The following is a 20,888-nucleotide window of genomic DNA, read 5'->3' on the forward strand; positions in this document are numbered from 1 at the left end:
ATACGTATATACCGGGTCCGATCAAAGTTGTAATTTCATATTGTGTATCGCTGAAAACACGGACCACGCATGTGTATTATTTGTGGGCGAGCATATATACATAGAGTTCCGGAAAGAAGGTTTAAAAATCCACTACGTGATACATTATATATATTAATGCACCCTGTCCGCTGATGATGGACGAGTCGTCGACTCTTTTGTTTGGACAAACTATATATATATATATATATATATATATATATATATATATATATATAATATACCATATCCATGATTTTTTTTTTTATCATTCGTTCCATACTAATATACACACCAAACACTATAGAAATAAAAAAATTAAAAAAAAAATAAACTAAAAAAACGATTTTTCACCCAGGTAATTCGTCTCGGAGTTTCCATAACGACGAGAATATTGAAAGTTCGGTTTGGCGAATCATCGTGCGCGCACAATAGAGATCAATTGATGTTGTGGTTTTGTCTCCAAAGCTCAAGTGTTTTCATCTTTGAACCATACTAGAGAACTTTTTTTTATACTCATTATTATTATTCTACCCGAGAGGTCGATTAGTGCAAGTCGTCCTCTTTGTTGAGTGCATATTTTTTTTTCTATTTTTGTTTCCATCTACCATTGAACATTTGTCAAAACACAATCTTTAACTAAACAAAAGACTTTTCAACGGATCGTTTAAAATTTAAAAACAACATTAATATTCTTAATTCTGTTTTGTTTTTTTGGTTTTATTGTAGATATATAAAAGTGGTTCAGTTTTTAATTACAACAGAAAACCATTAAACTTTAGATATCAAGTGGATTCTACATGTATATAACAAAAACGATATGCATAAGAAATGTATAAGTAATTGTACCACATTAGGGTATTGAATATTACATTGATTCTACTAGTTACGAATTTTTCGACAAAGAATATTTAATATGATACTATTTTTATTTTGTAAAAACATGATAAGTACAAAAGATCAATTAAAAATATATTAATTAGTCATAGTTATTATTACGTGATGAAAAAATAAAACTAGAATTAAAACTTAGAAATATAAAATGTAAAACATCAATCAAAACACATAAAATGTATTGTTTATTTGAAAAATATTACAGCTTGGTTAAGTTAAGTTCAAAATTCGAATAGTTTACTTGGTGAAACTTTTGGTTGCACTAAGTTTAATTCTATAGTTAATCGTAATAATTTGATGGATCTATTGAAGTTTTACTATAAACAAAGAATTTATAAAGTATATATTGTGATCCACTTAAGTATCTACACTTATTATATTAAAAATGTTTAACTATTTTGTAAACGATAGTATTGAATACCAGTTAAATTTTTTATAATTTTTATCGTTGTAATTTTTATTGTTTTTTATTTTTTTGAATTTTAAGTTAGACTTTAATTTGATATTCCTAAACATGTGTTTTTAGAAGTACTTCGATACATAACAACCTAATTTTGAACGAGTAATTGATTAGTTATAACTTAAAATTATTCAAAGTATACATGAGTTGAGTAGAAGATTGACATTTTGTGAGATATACCTTATCCTTAAATCATCTACTCCGCTCATTAAGACTTTAAATACTTATAATTAGTTAACTAATTTTTTGACTTTGATTTTTTTGAACTACAGTCTGTTAATGTACAAGGTATTAAAAATTATACCATAAATAGGTTTTATCATTTGACATACATTAATAATAATTGAATTTATTTATAATTCTTTTGAATATAGTATATTGGATATAATATATTTAACTCTAAAACTTAAAAACATTTATTTTGCTGTAATCATACTTTTTATCTAATTATTTTAAGTAACTATAAGCTATACAATTGTATAGTATTATTCATTAGCCTATTTTTATTCATTAACTTTCAAGAAAAAAAAATGTTTCCGCTATTTTAGTTTTTTAGTTTAATTATAATAATATGTAGATTATAATCATAGTAAAATATTGAAAATGCGTTCAAACCAATCAAATTATTATTTTATGTAATATTTCAAACAATTTAATTAGTTCTCGTAGATTTAATTAGTATTAAGTATAGTAATTTTGAACTATGATATTATCCCATAACATCAATTATAAGTTTTCATATTTATAACATATTATTATAACTTTTTTTTTTTTTATTTTTTTTAATAACGTTTGACATAAAATATCCTTATAGAGTCAACTATTAATAATACTTGCAAATATTTATTTTTATATTATTAGAAAAAATAACTTTAAAGTTAAAGTTTAAATATTAAGAATGATATTGCATTATTATTATATATTTAAATATTGTTTTTTTGTTTAACATACATTAATTTTTAATGTAATATAAAAAGTACATTATATTGATTTTGGATACTAAAATTTTAATATTCATTACAATTTTTTTTTTTGTATATTATTAATACAGCTATTAATACGTTTAGTAAATAAATTTTCTATAAACATTCAATTATATATAATAGTTATGTATAATAAATAAGTATCTAAGTACAATAATATATATAAATACATGTTCAATAAGTTTTATAAATATTTAATATAATAACTTTTACTATCAAAAGTAAAATTATATTAAGATACACTAAAGGTTTTACTTTTAATATTAAGTAGCTTTTTACCTAAATTAAATTTTTTAATTAACTTAAAAAGGGATGATTATTACACAAATTTCTGACTATATAATGGCCAATGGAGGTTTAAAAAAAAAATCTTTGATTACGAACAGTGCGAGTATAATCTGGTATTACGCCAAATGCATAGATGTCTTACTAAAATATGGAAACTACCAGATACCTAGTTTAATAAATACCTAAGTGAACATATATAATCATTAAGTCATATTTACAATAAGTTATCAATATTTAATAACTTAATCAGCCTATCTATGCACTCGTATGTATACAAACTTATACGATGTAAAAATCAATCAATTTATAAATTTGGTGTTATAGAGCATCTTCGTCAAAATGGCTAATATGGGACAAGTGGGAAATAAATACAAACTAAAAAATCAGAATTAGGTCAGATCGTTAATTACATATTAGAAGCATATCTAGAAAGTGAGGATCTTACCGAAAAATCACTTTTATTTCTGAAAAATAAACGGTTTTAGCTCAGCATTGGTGGTGCAAAATCAATTTTTTTAATTTACAAACACATATATTATACAAAGTATAAGAAATTTGCTATTTAATTAATTTTAAATCTTTTATTATGTGTGTTGGACGTAATATACCTACTAAAATAGTATAATAGCCAAGTATTATGATAGCTATAAAAATTATGATTTGAATATAATACCTATTTTATTCTTATTTTTTTTATAATATTAGTACCTACTTATAAAGTCAAAGCATCACCTGAATTTTCTATTTTAATTAACAACATTCTTCTTCGAACACAAACTGTATATTAAAAATGTTCATAATTATAAATAAATTCTAGGTACTATATTAAAATATATCAATATGAATAATAATTTTCAATCAATTGATTTTATCATACATTTTTGATATATAAACCAGTTATTTCAAGTTTCAAAATATTAAATAGGCAGTTTTCTCATTTTTTTATTTAATGTATTCCCCTTTTCATATTCAAAACAGAATTTTTGATTATTTTAGTAACGTATATATGATAAAATTTTTTTTATTGCATGTTTATACTCAAGTAACATATTATATATTCATATAACCCTATCACAACTATATTAGACCTAAATTATTATTTTATTTTTTCTATATATTTTTACCTGAATATAAATATATTTATTTCATACTAGAACAATTATCACGAATGAATTTATTTTATTAATTTTTTACCATTATAAGACCACTTTATTGAGGTCTTAACCTTAGGTGTTAAGTGAAAAATTTGTGAATATTAATCAATTGTTTTCAGCTAATTAATCAGAATTCAAGGTTGAGATATTTTTAATTTACATTAAGTGCACTTAGTCGTTGAGGATCTACAAAAAGGCAAATAAAAAATTTTGGTTTAACGAATTTTCTAAGTGCACTCCAGATTGTCTGTCTCACGTATTTTCATGATCTACAGAACGATTTTTATTGGCCTTTAAAATAACTTGAAATATAAGAGATAATAACAATACATTTTACGTTTCAGATAATATTATTGATGTATTTTGTTAGCGGTTATTTTTTTAAGAAATAAAACAAGAAATATCGATTAAAAATAAAATTTTATCGTCATTAAATAAATCACTGAAATATATGTTAAATTTGAATTCAATAATAAATCATTGTTTAATAAAAATAATACTGAACAATATTGATAATTATAAAATTTATTTTTTAGGATATATTTTTAAACGTTTTGTTATTATTAATTTATTTTTTCATTAGTTATGCGGTATATTGAAATAAAGTTTACTAAAAAAATACATTTATTATATAATTATTATTTTTAAGTAAAATCCCATGTACCTTAAAACGATAAGATCAGAACAGTGGTAAAAAATATAAATAGCTTAAAATTAGTCTATTTTTAAAATTTAAATTGTCTATAGAGATAATAATCTACTAAGATCAAAAAGTTTTTAATCCTAGGATTAATATTTTTTGAACTGCAGTTTATTATAAAAATAACTAGGTTAGGTTAGGTTAGGACCTAACCGTTAGGTTGATAGCAAATTATTATTTTTTTTATAAATATACTTCAGTTTAAAAAATATTAATCTTAGGGATTTAAAATTGTACCAGTGTATTTTTAACAGATGAAGTAAAGAATATGATTAATTGTGTTATATTTTCAAGTTTTTTTACTGATATTTCTTTTTATAAACATTTATAAAAAAAAAAAAATTAAAAAATTAAAATACCTATAATTGTCTTGAAAAAATCAAAAATGTATTGAACATCTAAAATGAAGTTATAGTTTTAATATTTAGTAAAATAAAGTCAAGTTGCTGTTATTTTTATATTTAATCAAATTATCTAATCATGTCTAAAACTGCTTTTTGTGTAAATATTTTAGCTATAAAATGTAAATAATATTATATCGCTACATGGTAATCTTTAAAAAATGATTCTTAAACGAACTTAAACATTTTTTATAAACTAAATCAATTTTGTCGAAAGTTGGTAATTTTTATATTTATAATCCTTTCTTAATTTGTTTTTGTTTTTTCCAATTATTTTTAAAATAACTAAAAGTTTTTACTTTTGTCTTTACCCAACCTTTCAAAGTACTAAATATAATTATTTACTAACAAAAACTGCAATAATAGCTTAAAATTTAACCATTTTTACAGTGAAAAAAAATAATGCAATAAAAAAAAAAACCATCTCATTATAAAATCAACACATTCATCACTATTCAAATAATTTTATATATATTATTTAATAAATTATAACAAATAATTATATGATTTTTTGATTATATTTATTTTATTTTTCATATTGTGAGATTTATAAGGAATAGGCTTATTTTGACCTTTCCCAGTCATAAATTTTAAACTTCTAAAAATGTACTGTCTAAATTATATATATTTTAGCTATATCAATTGCAATATTTGTGAACTGGTAATGTAAAAAAGTTAAATATCTATATATACCTTTAAATTATAAAATTTAATTTAATTATGTTTGTTTATCAGATATATGCTTTCAAGTTGAGATAACTGTTTAGTTTTTATAATACAAGTATTAAGTTATTAAAAAAAAAAAAAAAATAAATAGGTATTTAGTAAGTAGTACCTATATAAGTAAATATTATAAAACCAAAATAATAAATATTAAAAAGATGAACATTTTAGTTTTTATATACCTACAACATTTAGTTTCCAGTGGAGTGGTTGTTTTTCATTTTTTTTCTTCGTTACTTTTCTTAAAACCTACAGTACATTTCTACACCACAAATGATACGAAGGGAAGAAATTAAATTTTATAGCATAGGCAACTATGAGAATTTTTCAACATTGGGAAAAAGCTATAAAAAGTAATGATCACTTTTTCTACTTATTTATTTTTATTATACAATTTTCAACTAGTTAAGTTTCAGACATCATTTTCTAAACCAAATAATAAATATTTAAACCATTTGATATTTTTCAAACATTAAATTGGTTGTGTATCACATCATGGTAACATGTTATATATTGATAAAATCTTGAGTCTGTATTTTGTGGTATTATAATAATTAGACATTATAATACGACAATATCATATTATATTTTATGCTTTTTATGTTTCAATAATTTTATATTAAAAATTATTTGTTTTTCAGAGATAGTGATTATTTAATATTTTGTTTGTTTAAGCTTGATAATTTTAAAAGTAATTTAAATTTTTACCTAAAAAATATAACACGCAATATATATATGTATCTAACATATTTATATGTAGATAATTTCAACAGTTAATATAAATTAAAGGTCATTAAAAGAGCATTTTAAAATTACTATGGCTTTTGTTTAGGCTGTTTTTAACGAGTATAAAAATCTATTGTGTACCTATGCTCTATTGTATGATTAATTCTTATAATATCAAAACTTTTCCTAACAAACTGTATTTTAAATATTTAAAATTCGGTTAACTAAAAATGTAAGTTACTGTTTAAGAAGTTTTTTCTATAACAAGAATAAAGGTTTAAAAGTAATGCTTTGAAAAAAAAAAACAAAATATCTGGTTACTGTACTACATATTTAAATAAAAGAATTATGTATGAAATAAATGTTAAAATAATAATAATAATAATAATAATGAATAATTGCACTACACACAAAATATCTATAACTAATTTGTTGATAAAACAAATTAATAATAATAAAACAAAAAAAAAACTATAACTTTTAGTATAAAAAATTAAGATTATGTAAATTATTAAATAATACATAATACATTTTATGAACACCTAGGTATTTTAATGTGACTAATACATTAATAATTTAAGTACTAGTCCAAAAATCCATTTTATGTTACAATGCACTTTAATTTCGCACATTATTAAAATTTTATTGTTTCTACCGTTTTTCATGGTAAAAACCAAATAATACATGTGCACTGTCCTATTGATGGCATGTTCTGATAACCTGGCTAACAAGATATGTAAACAAAATTATAAATTATCTCTGAGTAATATATATAAATATTTAACCTTTCTGTATTTAACAACATTTATTTCCTATAAGTAATATAAATTACACAACTACGTCTTATTACATACTGTTGTTGTTTAACAAAATAAAATCTTTAAGCTCATCGAACAATTTTACTGCAAAGATGTAAAATCGATCACATTTACATTGATAATGGTTACGAATTATAAATATTATACATCATCGATGACGGGAAAGATTACATTTCGATTTTTTTTATTTTTATTTATTTATTTATTTATTTATTTTTTTTTTTTGTAGGACTCACGGTGAACGCCTTTCATGCTGCAACCTTACAATAATAATACACCAATTACATTTCACAGCATGCTTGCTTGTGTAATTTGATATGATATTAAAACACCACGGTGGTGGTGGTCAATGGGTTAAGAATAAGGGGTGGCAATATAATATGTATTGTTATTGTTAAGCCGAATTGTACGCAGTCTACGCTAAGTTTCGACAGCAACTATGATATTGTCAGCCTATATTTTACACACACCTAACCTCAAAGATAACTCTAGCACATATTATATTATATGATTACCAATCAAGTAATAGACTGTGTTCTACCAATCGACCGATTTATATTATATTCGTATATTTGCAAGTATTACATTAAAACCAAAAATACATATTAAACATGGCGTAATAAATATTTGTACTGTTAAAATATTAATAATTTTACCGACATTGTGTGATTAACTTTTTGTGAAGATAGATTACTGTCAAACATTTTAAACATCACATCTTATTACAACTCGTTGTAAAAATGATCGTATAACTATATTATACAACAAAAATATTGAGTAAATTCTCATTACGGGCGTATAAAATAAGTTAAGTTTTTTTCCGATTTTTACACAAGCGTTTAGATATATTTTCGAATTAGGAGTGAAGCTGTATTCATATTTTTGCAACGAATATTCATTTCTGACAGTCTATGATTATATGTGCAAACTAAAAATGTTCTTATACGTGAATTTATTATTGTATAATATAATATAATGTGCATAAAATGAACCAGGGGTCTAGATGCGAAAAAATACGGCGAAATCGATACGGTTTATATACCCAGTGATGTGTATAGGACCGTAGAACGTAATAGTAATATAAGTACCGACCAGTCCGAAATTCGTGACGTGAATCAGAAAAGTTTCTTATAGATAGATATAGCTGTGATGTAAAGGTAAACGTCAATATATATGTATACATAGGTTTGGTCTATTATTGAAGCAAAATACTGTTATAGCGATCGTGCACGGACCGGTGGTATAGGTACCTACTCAAAACGGAATATTTGTATTATGCGAAAACCAGGTTCACAGCTACGTCGTTTGCGGTATTATCGTGTACAAAAGTGGACTTAATTCTGGAAATTTTTCACGGTTAGCGCGAATTCGTGAAAGCGATAAAAGCCATACGTCACGACGCGACAAAACGACGTAGCTGTATATAGCACACCCGGTTTGAATTATGAGAATAATAATGTTATTATACCGTATTGGTTTTTACCTAAGCGAGTATAGAGCACTCGTAGGACGAGATGTCGGCTGCGGCTCCTTTGCTCCGGTAACGGAGACGACGACGACGACGATGGCGAATACGACTACGGCAGCTACGGTCGTGGTGGCAGCGGCGACCACGACAATTGCGAGGACGACCGATGTCCGTCGCACGTTATCGTACGATAATATTATTATAATACGGCGACAATAATAACGAAGACGATAATGACAACGGCAACGATTTTACGTCCGTTGCCGGTGAGTTAACCGTCCGTCTCTTGACTTCGGCGACCGACCGCGGCGGCGTACGATCGAAATCCGCACGTGCAATTTATGCGATACACACAACTACCATAGCGGGCGCGTAAACGAACTGCACCGGCGTCCGCGAATGTACGCGCGGCGTCAGAGTCGGATGCGGACGCCGCGAGGGCTGACGGCGGCACGCGCGACGCCGAGGAGGGAGAAATAGATAATGCTCGCGAACGGTGTTTTACTATAGTGCCGTGTTACGCGCACATGCACGCCTATACGTTAAATCGTTCGCCGAAATTATAACGTTATTGTGTTGTGTTGTTAGGTATCACTGCAATACGGACGAGAAGAAAAGAGAGATTTTTTTTTTTTAAATTTGGAAACAAAAAAAAAAAAATAAATATTTTTTAAAAAAAAAACACAACGAAAAACTGGCGTTCACGATAACATAAATATATATATATATATATAATATTATTTTATACGTATAATATTATTATCGTGTACCGTACGTCATGCAGATGCGTATAACTCACGTTGGTCTGTGCGTATATGTATTTGTGTGCTTGTGTGTGTGTGTTTTCAAGTGCGTGTGTGTGTGTGTGTGTGTATGTGTCTGTTTTAATATATATTTATATATGTGTGGTTTGTGTGTGAGTGGGTGTGTGTGTGTGTGGGTATGTGGGTGTGTGTGAATGTCGTGTATGGGAGGGTAACGGACACAACGCGCGTACACGAGACGCCGGGATCCGGGTATGCGTCGTCGGTTGGCCGACGGCTCGGACAGAGAGACTACCGCGGCGGCAGAAATCCGCGGAGAGAAACGCGGCGGTCGGCGCAGCGCCGCCGTACCAGAATCAATATTTCCCCTCTCGCGCGCGACACATCCCGTTTGTTCCTGTGACGTCATCTCCGGTCGTGCACATGGTCTTTGGCGGTAACCTCCTCTTCCCCCTCGTCTTCCTCTTACCGTTACTCCGCCTTACCTACCGATCCCCTTCTCCTTTTCTCACCCATCACTTACACTCTTCTCCTCTGCTCAACCACACCCCACTCATGCCCGTACAACTACCTCCCCACAGTATCGACCCCTTCCCCTTCAGCCACCGCGACATTTAAACTCCGCAACTGTATACTACATACGTAACGTATAATACACCCTTCGTGGCAGCTTTTTTCAAATTTTATTTATACTCATAAAAGTCGGCTGAAAGTGCGAAATAATTTTTTTTTTGTCACATTCGTTTTTAAGCAATTTACCCACTTAATCGAATTACTGATACCCTGTATAAATAATTATTGATGTACACACATTTACAAACCAACTGTTTTTCAAAAAAAAAAAATCCTTATGTAGATCTTCAGTTTAAGCTTTTCGTAGCAATTAAAATTACCCAGATATGCCTATATATTACCTCCAAATAATCCTTTTCCGTTGATGATTTTAATATACTTAATATGCTGTTTATTTAAGCTACCCACATTTAACTCTAATTTGATTATTATTTATAACGAATGTTACTCATGTTAACACAAATGTTATTTTTGAATGTTCTGTATTATTGTTAAAATTTCAAATTTAAAATAACGCGATATTATGTATTTAGTATTTAAATTTAATTTTTTAGAAAAAAAATTAATTTTTAAATTTTGTTTTATGTACATACTAAAACTAATGATAAGATTTATAAATTTTAACTGATATTATGCGTTAACAAATTTATCAACATAAAATAAATCCTTATAATTTGAACAATAGTTTTTATAAAAAAAATTAAAACATACCTAAGAATCATTAATTTTTTAAGTATTATTTGGTTACTTTAAAATTATTTATATTTTAAAATTTTAGATTACTATATTATGGCTTATTGAATACATTAATAAACAATAATATAATATGTATTTTAATATATATTTATAAAAATTTTAACTTTATTGAATAGATGATCATTTTAAAAGTAATAATTTTTTTCTGACTCAATAAAATTACTATCTGAATTTTAATACATCATTGTTAACTCTTCTTATTGTAGTTGGTATTTATGTAGAATTATCATAACATATAATTTATCATGACATTAATTTCGAAACATTTAATGTCATCATTTTTGTTTTCGATAAAATAATATTTGGAATAGATGGAGACGTGGAGACATAATTATACCTGAAATGTAGTTAAACTCACATTTTCTAGAAAAAAAAAACAATCACAATTATTCAATCTTAATTTTGTTATATCCGTCATATTTTATTACTTTGTTAATAGATATGTCTACGAGTATACACGCCAAATTTGTTTACGCTGTAATGCACTTTGACGGGAGTACTAGTAACTGTGATTTAATATTGTTTCAAACGTGTTCACCGACACCATTGTAACGGTTGTAAAAATTAATTTTAGAAATTTCCATTGCCGTTGGTTTTATGTTTTATCCAAGAACGCTGTATGCGTACTAATGTGCAATAATACTCACTATAATTATCCTTAAGTTTCGATGTATTATTGGTTTCTATTATGGCAACTTCTTTGACGCAGTCACACAAAACAATAAAATTGTTTATATTTATAGAAATATGTATTCATATGATTATTCAGTGTATAACGTATCTAACGTTTCTAACGTTCATATCAGTCATATTCAACCTTAAGTCCACTGTATTTTTGCGATTAAAACATTAAGATTAAAAACAATTTACACAAATTTAGTAATGATATTTAATTTTAATAAACTATAATAATATCACGAAATATTAAATAATTATGTATTAATTTTTAATTGTTTTTATTTTTATCCTTTACGAATGACTCTCTCTTTCTTTGTAATAGTATTCTTAGAATTATTATATTGCAACTCACGTAACAAAAATATATAAATGGTCCAAGCTGAAAAAAGGTTGAGTATGGTAGGCTCATTACAATAATCAGAACCCGAAATACACATTAAAGTCTCCTGCCGATTTCCAACAGTTGAAACCACATAGAATGACTAACCCAATCACAAAAATCTTTTTTGTTATCAAATCACAACTTTTAAAAGGTTTAGGTACGAATGAAAACATTATTAGCAACTATCTACTATATCTAATAAACATTTACACTTGAAACTTTCAACTAATTCGATTACAAAAACAAAGACTTAAATAAATAAAAAAATATATTAATAAACTTGTATTAATTATTATTACCTATCATTTACATATTAATTAATTCAGCATTGAATATAATTTTGATATAATATTACGAGCTATTAAGCTAAATAAGTTAATAATGTACGCTTAGTATTTAAATAAATTTCAATTTGTTTTGTAAGTAGCATTATAACGTGTTTAAAGTAAAAAGCTTAAGGAAATATATACCTGCAATAAAGAAAATGTACACATGGAATAAGTGAAAGTAATGTTCTATGTACAAAATAATCATTTAATTTAATATTAACCTGCTTTCACTTTAATAAAAAGCTTTTGCTTATAAACAATACAAGTTAAACCACAAGTTTGTTAGTATATTTTGGATTCTTCTATCATTAGTTAAAAATAATTGAATTATAAGTTATAATAATATGCTTCACTAACAAAGAAATTCACACAAAAAAAAAAAATAAATAAAAAAAAATAGGGATAACGCAAACTAAAACACAATATAATGGTTTTGGCTATTAAAATTTTTGGACGGAATACTAGGATGCAATATTTTCCAGTTTTAAATCATATCGCATAAGATCACGTTTAAATCTTCCCTAATTGATACTAAAACTGAATGATTTTTTAGTAATATTTTTAATGCAATCTATTAATTTCACTATAATCTTTACAATTATTATTGTCAACATAATGCGTACGTTAGATTAGATTATCATAATTAGAAATAAACTGTAATTTTTCATTATAAGTTATTACAGATTTTAATAATGCAAACACTATAAATGATACATCTATTATTTCTGTTGCATCAATATCAACATGCTAAATGTTGTGATATTACCTTTTTAAACTCAGTATTGCTTCCTTCAAGAGCTCAATATTGTTAAAAAACAAAAATAATGTATAAAAAAAAGGTAGGTAACTGAGTATTACTCTGCCGTGCATCATTTATCAAGTTGGTCACTATTATAGGTCTGTTAAATTTAAACTCAATGATACATCATTGAATATGAAAAATGATTCTGAGTGGAAACGATCTATCAGCTTATATCAGAAAGCGATAATAATTTCTGATAAAACTATTCAAATCAATTATTTCATTTTTAGTACTATAGTGGGTTGATATAATTTTTCCAAAAATATTGCATTTATTATATTATTAGTTATACAAATTTATATTACTCAAAATGTAATAACATATTTTTGAAAATACCTTAAAACAGTAAAAATAAATTCATTGTTTCTATAAATAGGTAATAATTAAAATAAATAAAAAATGTTATTTCATTTAGAAAAATTCATACTACCTAAATAAATACATACATTTTTTGTAATACAGTAAAATATCAAAAATTGTTTGAGGAGAATTAATAAGTGAATATCAAATGTCGTAAATATTTGAATTTGAAATGTTCTTAAAAAATTATTTTTGGTTTTCCAATAGATTTTTTTTCATATATAATTTGAACAACTTATAAAAAACTTTGTCTTAAATTTTTAAATCTTAGGTAATAAAAAAAAAATTGTTGTGAATTTCTAATTATAAAACAATTTATTAATTTTTGCAATTTTCATGAATTTTGTCGAAAATTCTAATTTTATACTTATATAAGAAAATTGTGATTATAGAGTTTTGATATTTTTTAACTAAAAAATGAATGACTTATAATAAATCAAATACTGAAATATCAATAATTTTTTATTGATTATAAAACGCAAGTTAATAAGTACCTATTAATTTTTAAATTTTTAAATTTCATGCGATTATTTAGTATTATCATTATAAACAAAAAAAATACGTATACTAATTTTGTACAGTCTCCTAGTCCTATTCAATGGCATAATAAAAGAAACATCTTTATCAAATTCAATTCAAATTATTTTTGCTATGTAATCATTGATTTATACGTAAACACATGTGTAGAGTACGTAAAAAATAATAAGAAATTAACAGGGTCTAAATAAAGCAATAATAGTAACAAAATTATTGGTCAGAATTTTTTTTTTTTTAGAATCTTTTCTTCTAATTCCAAAAGAATACAAACACTAAAAATTCCACTTTTTATTTTCTTGAGGCTAAACTGTAATTTTTAACACATTATGAAATGATTTTGTATTTACCACTTATCGTTATCGTTTTATTGTATCGTAAACATTATGCCATTAAAATGGCAATTAGGTATCAAAATCATCATAAATTTCCTATCAATAAATGTAAACATTGCTTTGTTGATTTGTTCTTTAACCGTTCCTTTTTGTTATAATGTTTATTTGGTTTGTAAAACATTTTTTTTAATTATAAAATATTTAAGATTTATTAAAAAAAAGAAACTAAAAATACTTGATTTACTGTTTTGTATCTATATCCGTTGTTGCCCAATTGTCATTAAGATGGCATAGAAAATCACAACCTTTAACGCCCAACCGCCATTACAATAGCATGTCTCAATAATTTAAGACTTAGTGATTAAAAATTTCTCAAACTCAAAATAATTCTTAATTTTGTCACGTATATAAATAATTACGTAATAAATATTTTTTTTTCATCAGAACATAATTTGAGACTGAAAGGGATATTTAAAATATATTTTCTTTTCCTTTATTTAGGTATATAGTTTGTTTTTTAAATTATTTTTTCTTGTGTTCAATAAAGTAAGTTTTAAAAAAAAAAGATAAAATAAACTAAATAATTCAAAAATTGGTAAAAATATAATTTATTTTATTTTTTAATATAACGGTAATACTAAGTAACATATAATTCATTTTTGTTTATGATACTCTAAATTAAAATCAAATATCTACAAATATATGTGCAATTTTTATACAGATTAAAAAAAAAATTAAGAAAACATTTTTAAAACAAAAGTTATTAGAGAAAATTGGAAAAAATTTTGAAATAAAGATTAAGTTTGATATTACATTTGATTTTACCCTTCAAATTGAAATAGAAATAAATACATTTATGTTTTTTTAATTTGGTTCAATAATGTTTATTTTTTTAAGATGCTAACAATAGAGATAATAGAAATCATTAAACAATATTCAAAAAAAATATATTTATATCAATATCTAATATTATTGAATAAGTTCAATTTTTTATTAAACTAAGCCTCTTAGGTTTATGATGAAAATGTAGGTATAACCAATGTAATATGAATTATGATGTTCCATTGTTCAATTTTTTCAATTATCATTTGAATTTTTATTTAAAATTAAATTATAAATAAAAATAAATTAATTTAAAATCTTTGAGTTAGTTATAACAATAGTAATTAGTAATTACCTTGGAAATTTCTGTAAAAGTACATAATTATAATATTATCCTCTCAAATATATTTTATGCTTAATACCTTATATTATACTATATTACGTAATGATGTCGTATTTTTAGTGAGTTGATTAAAATCACCAACGTTTAATTAATTATTTAGAGTTAGGTGAAATCGGCTAGAGCCATATATTCTAGTACTAGGCCAATAAATAACAAATTAATTATTATCAAACAAAACCCTGTTTATCTATATATTATGATCGGAAAGGCTGATGGTAAGATTTTAAAATCAATTTTTCAGTTGATTTTTGTGTTTTTGTACTAGATGACAGTTATAATAGCGAAACGTTGATTATTCAGACAACGGTTGTCTACACAATTCTAGACACCACAATAATAATAAAAAAAAAAAAACAGTTAAAGATTATAAAAATAAATTTGTGTAAGGTACGAATAATTTACGTTTTAATCACGACTGTTAACATAATATAAATCAAAAATAAATTGCTAATAATATTATTACAACACAACTCGGTTAATAAAATATACATTCAGTCATAACAGACATGTTTACATATTATATGTATGTACTAATTTTAAATTATTTACAATTACTCACTTGTAAAATAAAACTTTAATGGTATTTAAAATAATAATAATAATTATTATTATTTTATAGTAAGGTGATAAGAAATATGATCCCGTAAGTGTGTAACTGTAGCTCGAATGCCTATTTTTAACGCTGTGTTACAATAGTTATAACTAAGGCTAGGATTTTGATGACCTAAAAACCTAAAAAATGAATCAATAAGAAAAAATGACCTCTTAAAATGCTCAAAAATAACAATAATTATATTAATAAATTAATAAATAATAATTTATATTTTTAAGTATACAAATTAATTCATCTTCTGGTATAATGGCCAGCGTCATTCAATTAATATATTTTGAAATTAAATAATATTGTAAAACTTAAATTTAATAATAAATTGATGAAGATAACACGTAATCAAGCATTATTATCGGTTATTGCTCGGTTAGTCCAACGAGTATATTTTATATTATACAAACGATTGGTATTTTGAAGTATTAAATAATTTTAGAAAATATGTTTGCGATTTTATTTTAATGTTGTATCTTTATATGTTTGTACAATAATTTATAACGACCATTTAAAAAATATATTAAAAAAAATTATAAAAATATTACCCAGATTTCATTAAAGTTTTAAAAAATGACCTCAAATTAAAAAAGTACAACAACTGCAAAAAATGCAAAATAAAAACTATATATTAAAACTCGTAGACGACCAAATCACATTTCGTGCTTGAAAAACTATATCTTGTAAATTCTAAAAAAATATGCAAAATCCTATACTATTCTAGCCTTAGTTATAATTTATAAATTATAATTATTATTAATATTACATTATTACATCTTGTGTGTTAGTCCTTTTTAAATTAGAAGAAAACTGACAAGGAAAAGCAGAGTGGATATTTATTATAATGGAAGTATTGGAACAAAATAAAAGCATGTACAAAATACAAATTAAAAATATAACTGCACGAGTTGGATGTTAAAAAAGTGAGCCTTTTATTATACAAACAATTCATTATAATATCATAATATTTTAATGAAAAGTATAAATACTATACATACTTTTGTCAATAATGAGTAATTATTATAAATACACTATATAAGTCCCATATTATATATATTTATATCCGTAATTGTAACAGTTGTTGGGATGCATTTAAAGTAAATAATTTATTTCACTACTCACAACAGTTATTAATATTTAACACTTTTTTATTTTTTTTTTATTTTACATAATATTATATACAATCTGTACAATGATGAACAATGAGCATATTTGATAAGAGCTATAATAACATGAGTAGTTGAGGTAAGAAGCCACCCACTAGTGGCACTTGACAGGGAAAATATTTAACACTAACATCAGAATCTACACGAATATTATTGTTATGGAATTTGGAAAGAAATTTATAGACAATTGAATACGTAGGGGAATTATAAATATAGACATTTGAAGGATTTGGAGGATTTCACAGTACCTAATAGGTATCCCGTACTTACTGTCATACACAATAACAGTTTAACACGTTTAAACTTTAAATATTATAATATAAGGATATAAAAAATTAATAATTTATTCAATTGTCTCAATTCATCATTGATTTCATCTATATTTCATAATATAATTTACTACTACATTTTTGTAAAAAATAAAAAAAAAACATATGTTTATCCATCTATTCGTTTATTGTGTAACAATTATTTTTAATTTGTTTTTAATATTAATCAAGTCTATAGTTTAATTTATTTAAAAAAATCGATGTTAATATTTTTTAAGTTAAAATCATCTGCAAAATAAATATTCAATCGACCAAAAATTTATTATTCATAATATTATTATGTGTCTATTGAGAGTTAAGATAAGAGGTGTAAATAATAAACAACTCATGTATGGATGTCAAAAACTACCAATTTTAAACTTTCTTATAAAAATTTAACTAAGTTTTTTCGATGTTTACCATAATTTTCAGAAAAAAAAATATTTTTCTTCGGAATATTTAATTAAACCTAAGTAGTTGTTTCCTTTAAATATAGGAAAACCCCTCGAAGGAACATTATGAATAAATAGTAAAAAATATACTTATTTGCTACCGTAACAATGTTAAGTACCTAATGATAATTCTTATACAGTAAACAAAACATTAGGTAGTCCAAATATGAAAAAGTCTATCACTCAACTTAAAAAATCATTCTGTGCTGGTATAACAGTTTTATATCATACAAAATTTTGAATAATCGAAGCATAGGTTACAAATATTAATTTTTAGTTAACAATTAAATTCAGAAAAATATTAAGTACCTACCTGTTTTATTAATACCTATACATTTTTTTTATATGAAACATTCACTTTTATTAATTACAGTCGTTTTATTCATACACGAAATTTAAACTAGTAATAATTTTAATCGTATAATATTGTAAAAAATACCAAATGTTTTCAAACGTTTAAAAATAATAAATAAATAAAACACGAAATTATTACATACGGTTCCCAAACTTATTGTAAAAAGGAGATAACAATTTTATTGATGGATTCAAAAATGTTAGGTTTGTGTATGTAGGTATACTAAAAATCGACTTTATCACGTAGGTATTTTTTTATTAAAATAGTTAACTTTTTTTTTAATTATATTAAAATCTTATTCCTAGCTTATGCAGGTTATCTATTTAGATAATTACTATATATTTACAATGTAGGTGTTAGTAGATGATATTATTTTTATTAGAATAATGTCCTAGTCTTTTTTTGACTGTGATTGTAACAATGATATAATTATTGTTATCAACATCTTGGTCCTAGTAATTATTATTGTTAATATTATTTAATCATTGATGAATAAAAATAAAAATAATATATTTTTATATTAAATTCAAAAATAATTTATTAGATACCTATTTAGACTCAAATCTATGTTATATTTTGTATTTAAATAATATAAATTTATATTTCGCAGACATAATGCTAATAATTACACACATTTACGTGCAATTAAAATCTACGATATTATTATGAGTTTGTAACAGGTGTATATTATAATTATTATGAATGATTATTAATAAATTATTATTATTTATTATGAATAATAAGACAAGTATCTTTATCAGGAGAATTTGTTTCGTTTATTATTACTCATCAGTCATCAGTTGTAACGGTGTTGAAAAGTTCTGTGGTAACATCTGTTTTTACCATGATTACATAGATGATAATTGTTATCACTTATCATTATTTTTTTATCATAACTTAATACAACCAAAATATTTCTCATATTATTATTAGAGTTTCTTATTAGTGAATACGTGTAATATACTGTGATTAAAAAAATAACTTTTAAATTCAAATAAACTATTTATTATTATAGTCAGTAATATTAAGTAAATTAATTATTTAAAATAAAAAATAATGGCTGTGACAATAATTACCAATTTTTCAAACACTCTTGAACTTAAAAGTAAATAAGTATTTGGAAATAAAATTTTACTCAACGACTGTACGGTTTCTCTATTTAATTATTTGAAATAAATCGTACACAGTTTGTATCACTTAAAATGGAAAATTCAAATAATACTCCAACTGCACAAGTACAATCTAACAATTTTGATATAAAACAGAAAAATGAGAATGTAGTAGTTAAAAAAAATCATATATTAAATGGCAATAAAGTATTAGGTAATGATGGACAATTTCATCCTAGTAAAACTATGCATGAAATGACACCTGGTCCAAAAAAATATCAAAATATTAAAAAGTCACCCGATAAAGAACCAAAATTTGTTCCCTATGAGCCATATAAGGCAGCAGTGCGTTCAATAGTGCCAGAGTTGGGTCAACCTTCAGTAGCCATATTTAAAAGAAGACTGTCGACTGCATCTAATTGCAGCAAAACATCAAATGTAACTGAAGACAAAGAAGATATGTTAACTGTGCTGACTCAAGAAAAAAAAGGTGAAGAGATGAATATTACTTAATATTACATTAATGTATTGAATAGTATAATAAATATATTTTCGATTATTAATTGATACTTATATTTCATGCATCTTAAAATTTTATTTTAGAATCTAGAAAAAGAGATTGATAAACTTAATAAACAGATAGCTAATATGGATCTTCAAATGGGCTCACAAGCACAAGTTAATAACGAACTTAAAAATATGCTTGTTGCGTCTATTGGTGAAGATATAGAAGCTAAAATACAAATGTTAACCGAGGATAAAGTATTATTGGCACACAAATTGCTCAATTTTACTGGAGCATTAGCTGGTCGACAAGATCAATTAGAAACTGTAGCTGGAGAACGAGATGTGTTACGTAGCAAATTTTTAGCTGGCAGGTAATGTTATAAAATATTACCTTTTTTTCTAGTTTAATATCTATATACCTAATGTAAATAATATTTTTATAGTTTAATAGTAGAAGATTTATCCAAGTGGAAAACATTTTTGTGTGACCGAGTAGATAAATTAGAAGCTTCATTACAAACAGTACTGGACGAAAATCGAAAAAATAGACATCTACTAAAGTCGGCTCACGAGTATGTTAAACATGAAATGTATGAAACATATAAATCTTAATATAATTTTTATGATATAGGAATTTGAAGGTATTACAAAATTATTATAAACTTGAAGTTTCGACTAAACAAAAACTACTTGATAGTACAACAATAGCTGAAGATATAAACAGGATATCTTTATTACTTAGAAAACATTTATTAACTACACAAATTCAAGAACTCCAAGTACATTCGGCTATCCACCAGACACAAGCTGAATCCCAAGCTCAACAAATATTGGCACAGAAAATGCCTAGAGAAAAAATGAATAATGTAGATGCAACATGTAATGCCATAATGGAAGCATCACAAGCATTAGAGTCTAATATTCAATTATGCTGTGGTCATTGTACTGGAACCGTAAAACTTATTTAAATAATAAAATTATTGTTAACCAAATTTAAAAAAAAAATATTTAAATATTTT

At 24.7% G+C, this 20,888-nt stretch overlaps 2 protein-coding genes across 4 annotated transcripts in view; one reads left to right on the top strand and one right to left on the bottom strand.

Annotated features, from left to right (window-relative positions):
* The window catches only part of LOC112600941 (two pore potassium channel protein sup-9-like), a 68,812-nt gene extending 59,523 nt beyond the window's left edge, over positions 1–9,289 (bottom strand). The window contains exon 1 of the mRNA XM_025348299.1: positions 8,649–9,289. The gene's annotated coding sequence lies outside the window, so the exon portion shown is untranslated. The remainder of the gene's footprint in view (positions 1–8,648) is intronic.
* A 9,983-nt stretch (positions 9,290–19,272) lies between these two features.
* LOC112600939 (golgin-45) overlaps positions 19,273–20,888 on the top strand; it is a 3,096-nt gene continuing 1,480 nt past the window's right edge. The window contains exons 1-4 of one of the 3 annotated variants that reach the window (XM_025348295.1): positions 19,273–19,849; positions 19,964–20,240; positions 20,313–20,441; positions 20,501–20,560. In XM_025348295.1, the coding sequence (XP_025204080.1) occupies positions 19,456–19,849; positions 19,964–20,240; positions 20,313–20,441; positions 20,501–20,560 (860 nt within the window). In that variant the 5' untranslated portion in view covers positions 19,273–19,455. Of the gene's footprint in view, positions 19,850–19,963; positions 20,241–20,312; positions 20,442–20,500; positions 20,883–20,888 lie in introns of those variants that run through there. The other 2 variants (XM_025348294.1, XM_025348297.1) reach the window with 2 other exon arrangements.

The sequence above is a fragment of the Melanaphis sacchari genome, unplaced genomic scaffold, assembly GCF_002803265.2.
Source record: "Melanaphis sacchari strain LSU unplaced genomic scaffold, SCAv2.0 Contig73_pilon_pilon, whole genome shotgun sequence".
Classification (NCBI taxonomy): Eukaryota; Metazoa; Arthropoda; class Insecta; order Hemiptera; family Aphididae; genus Melanaphis; species Melanaphis sacchari.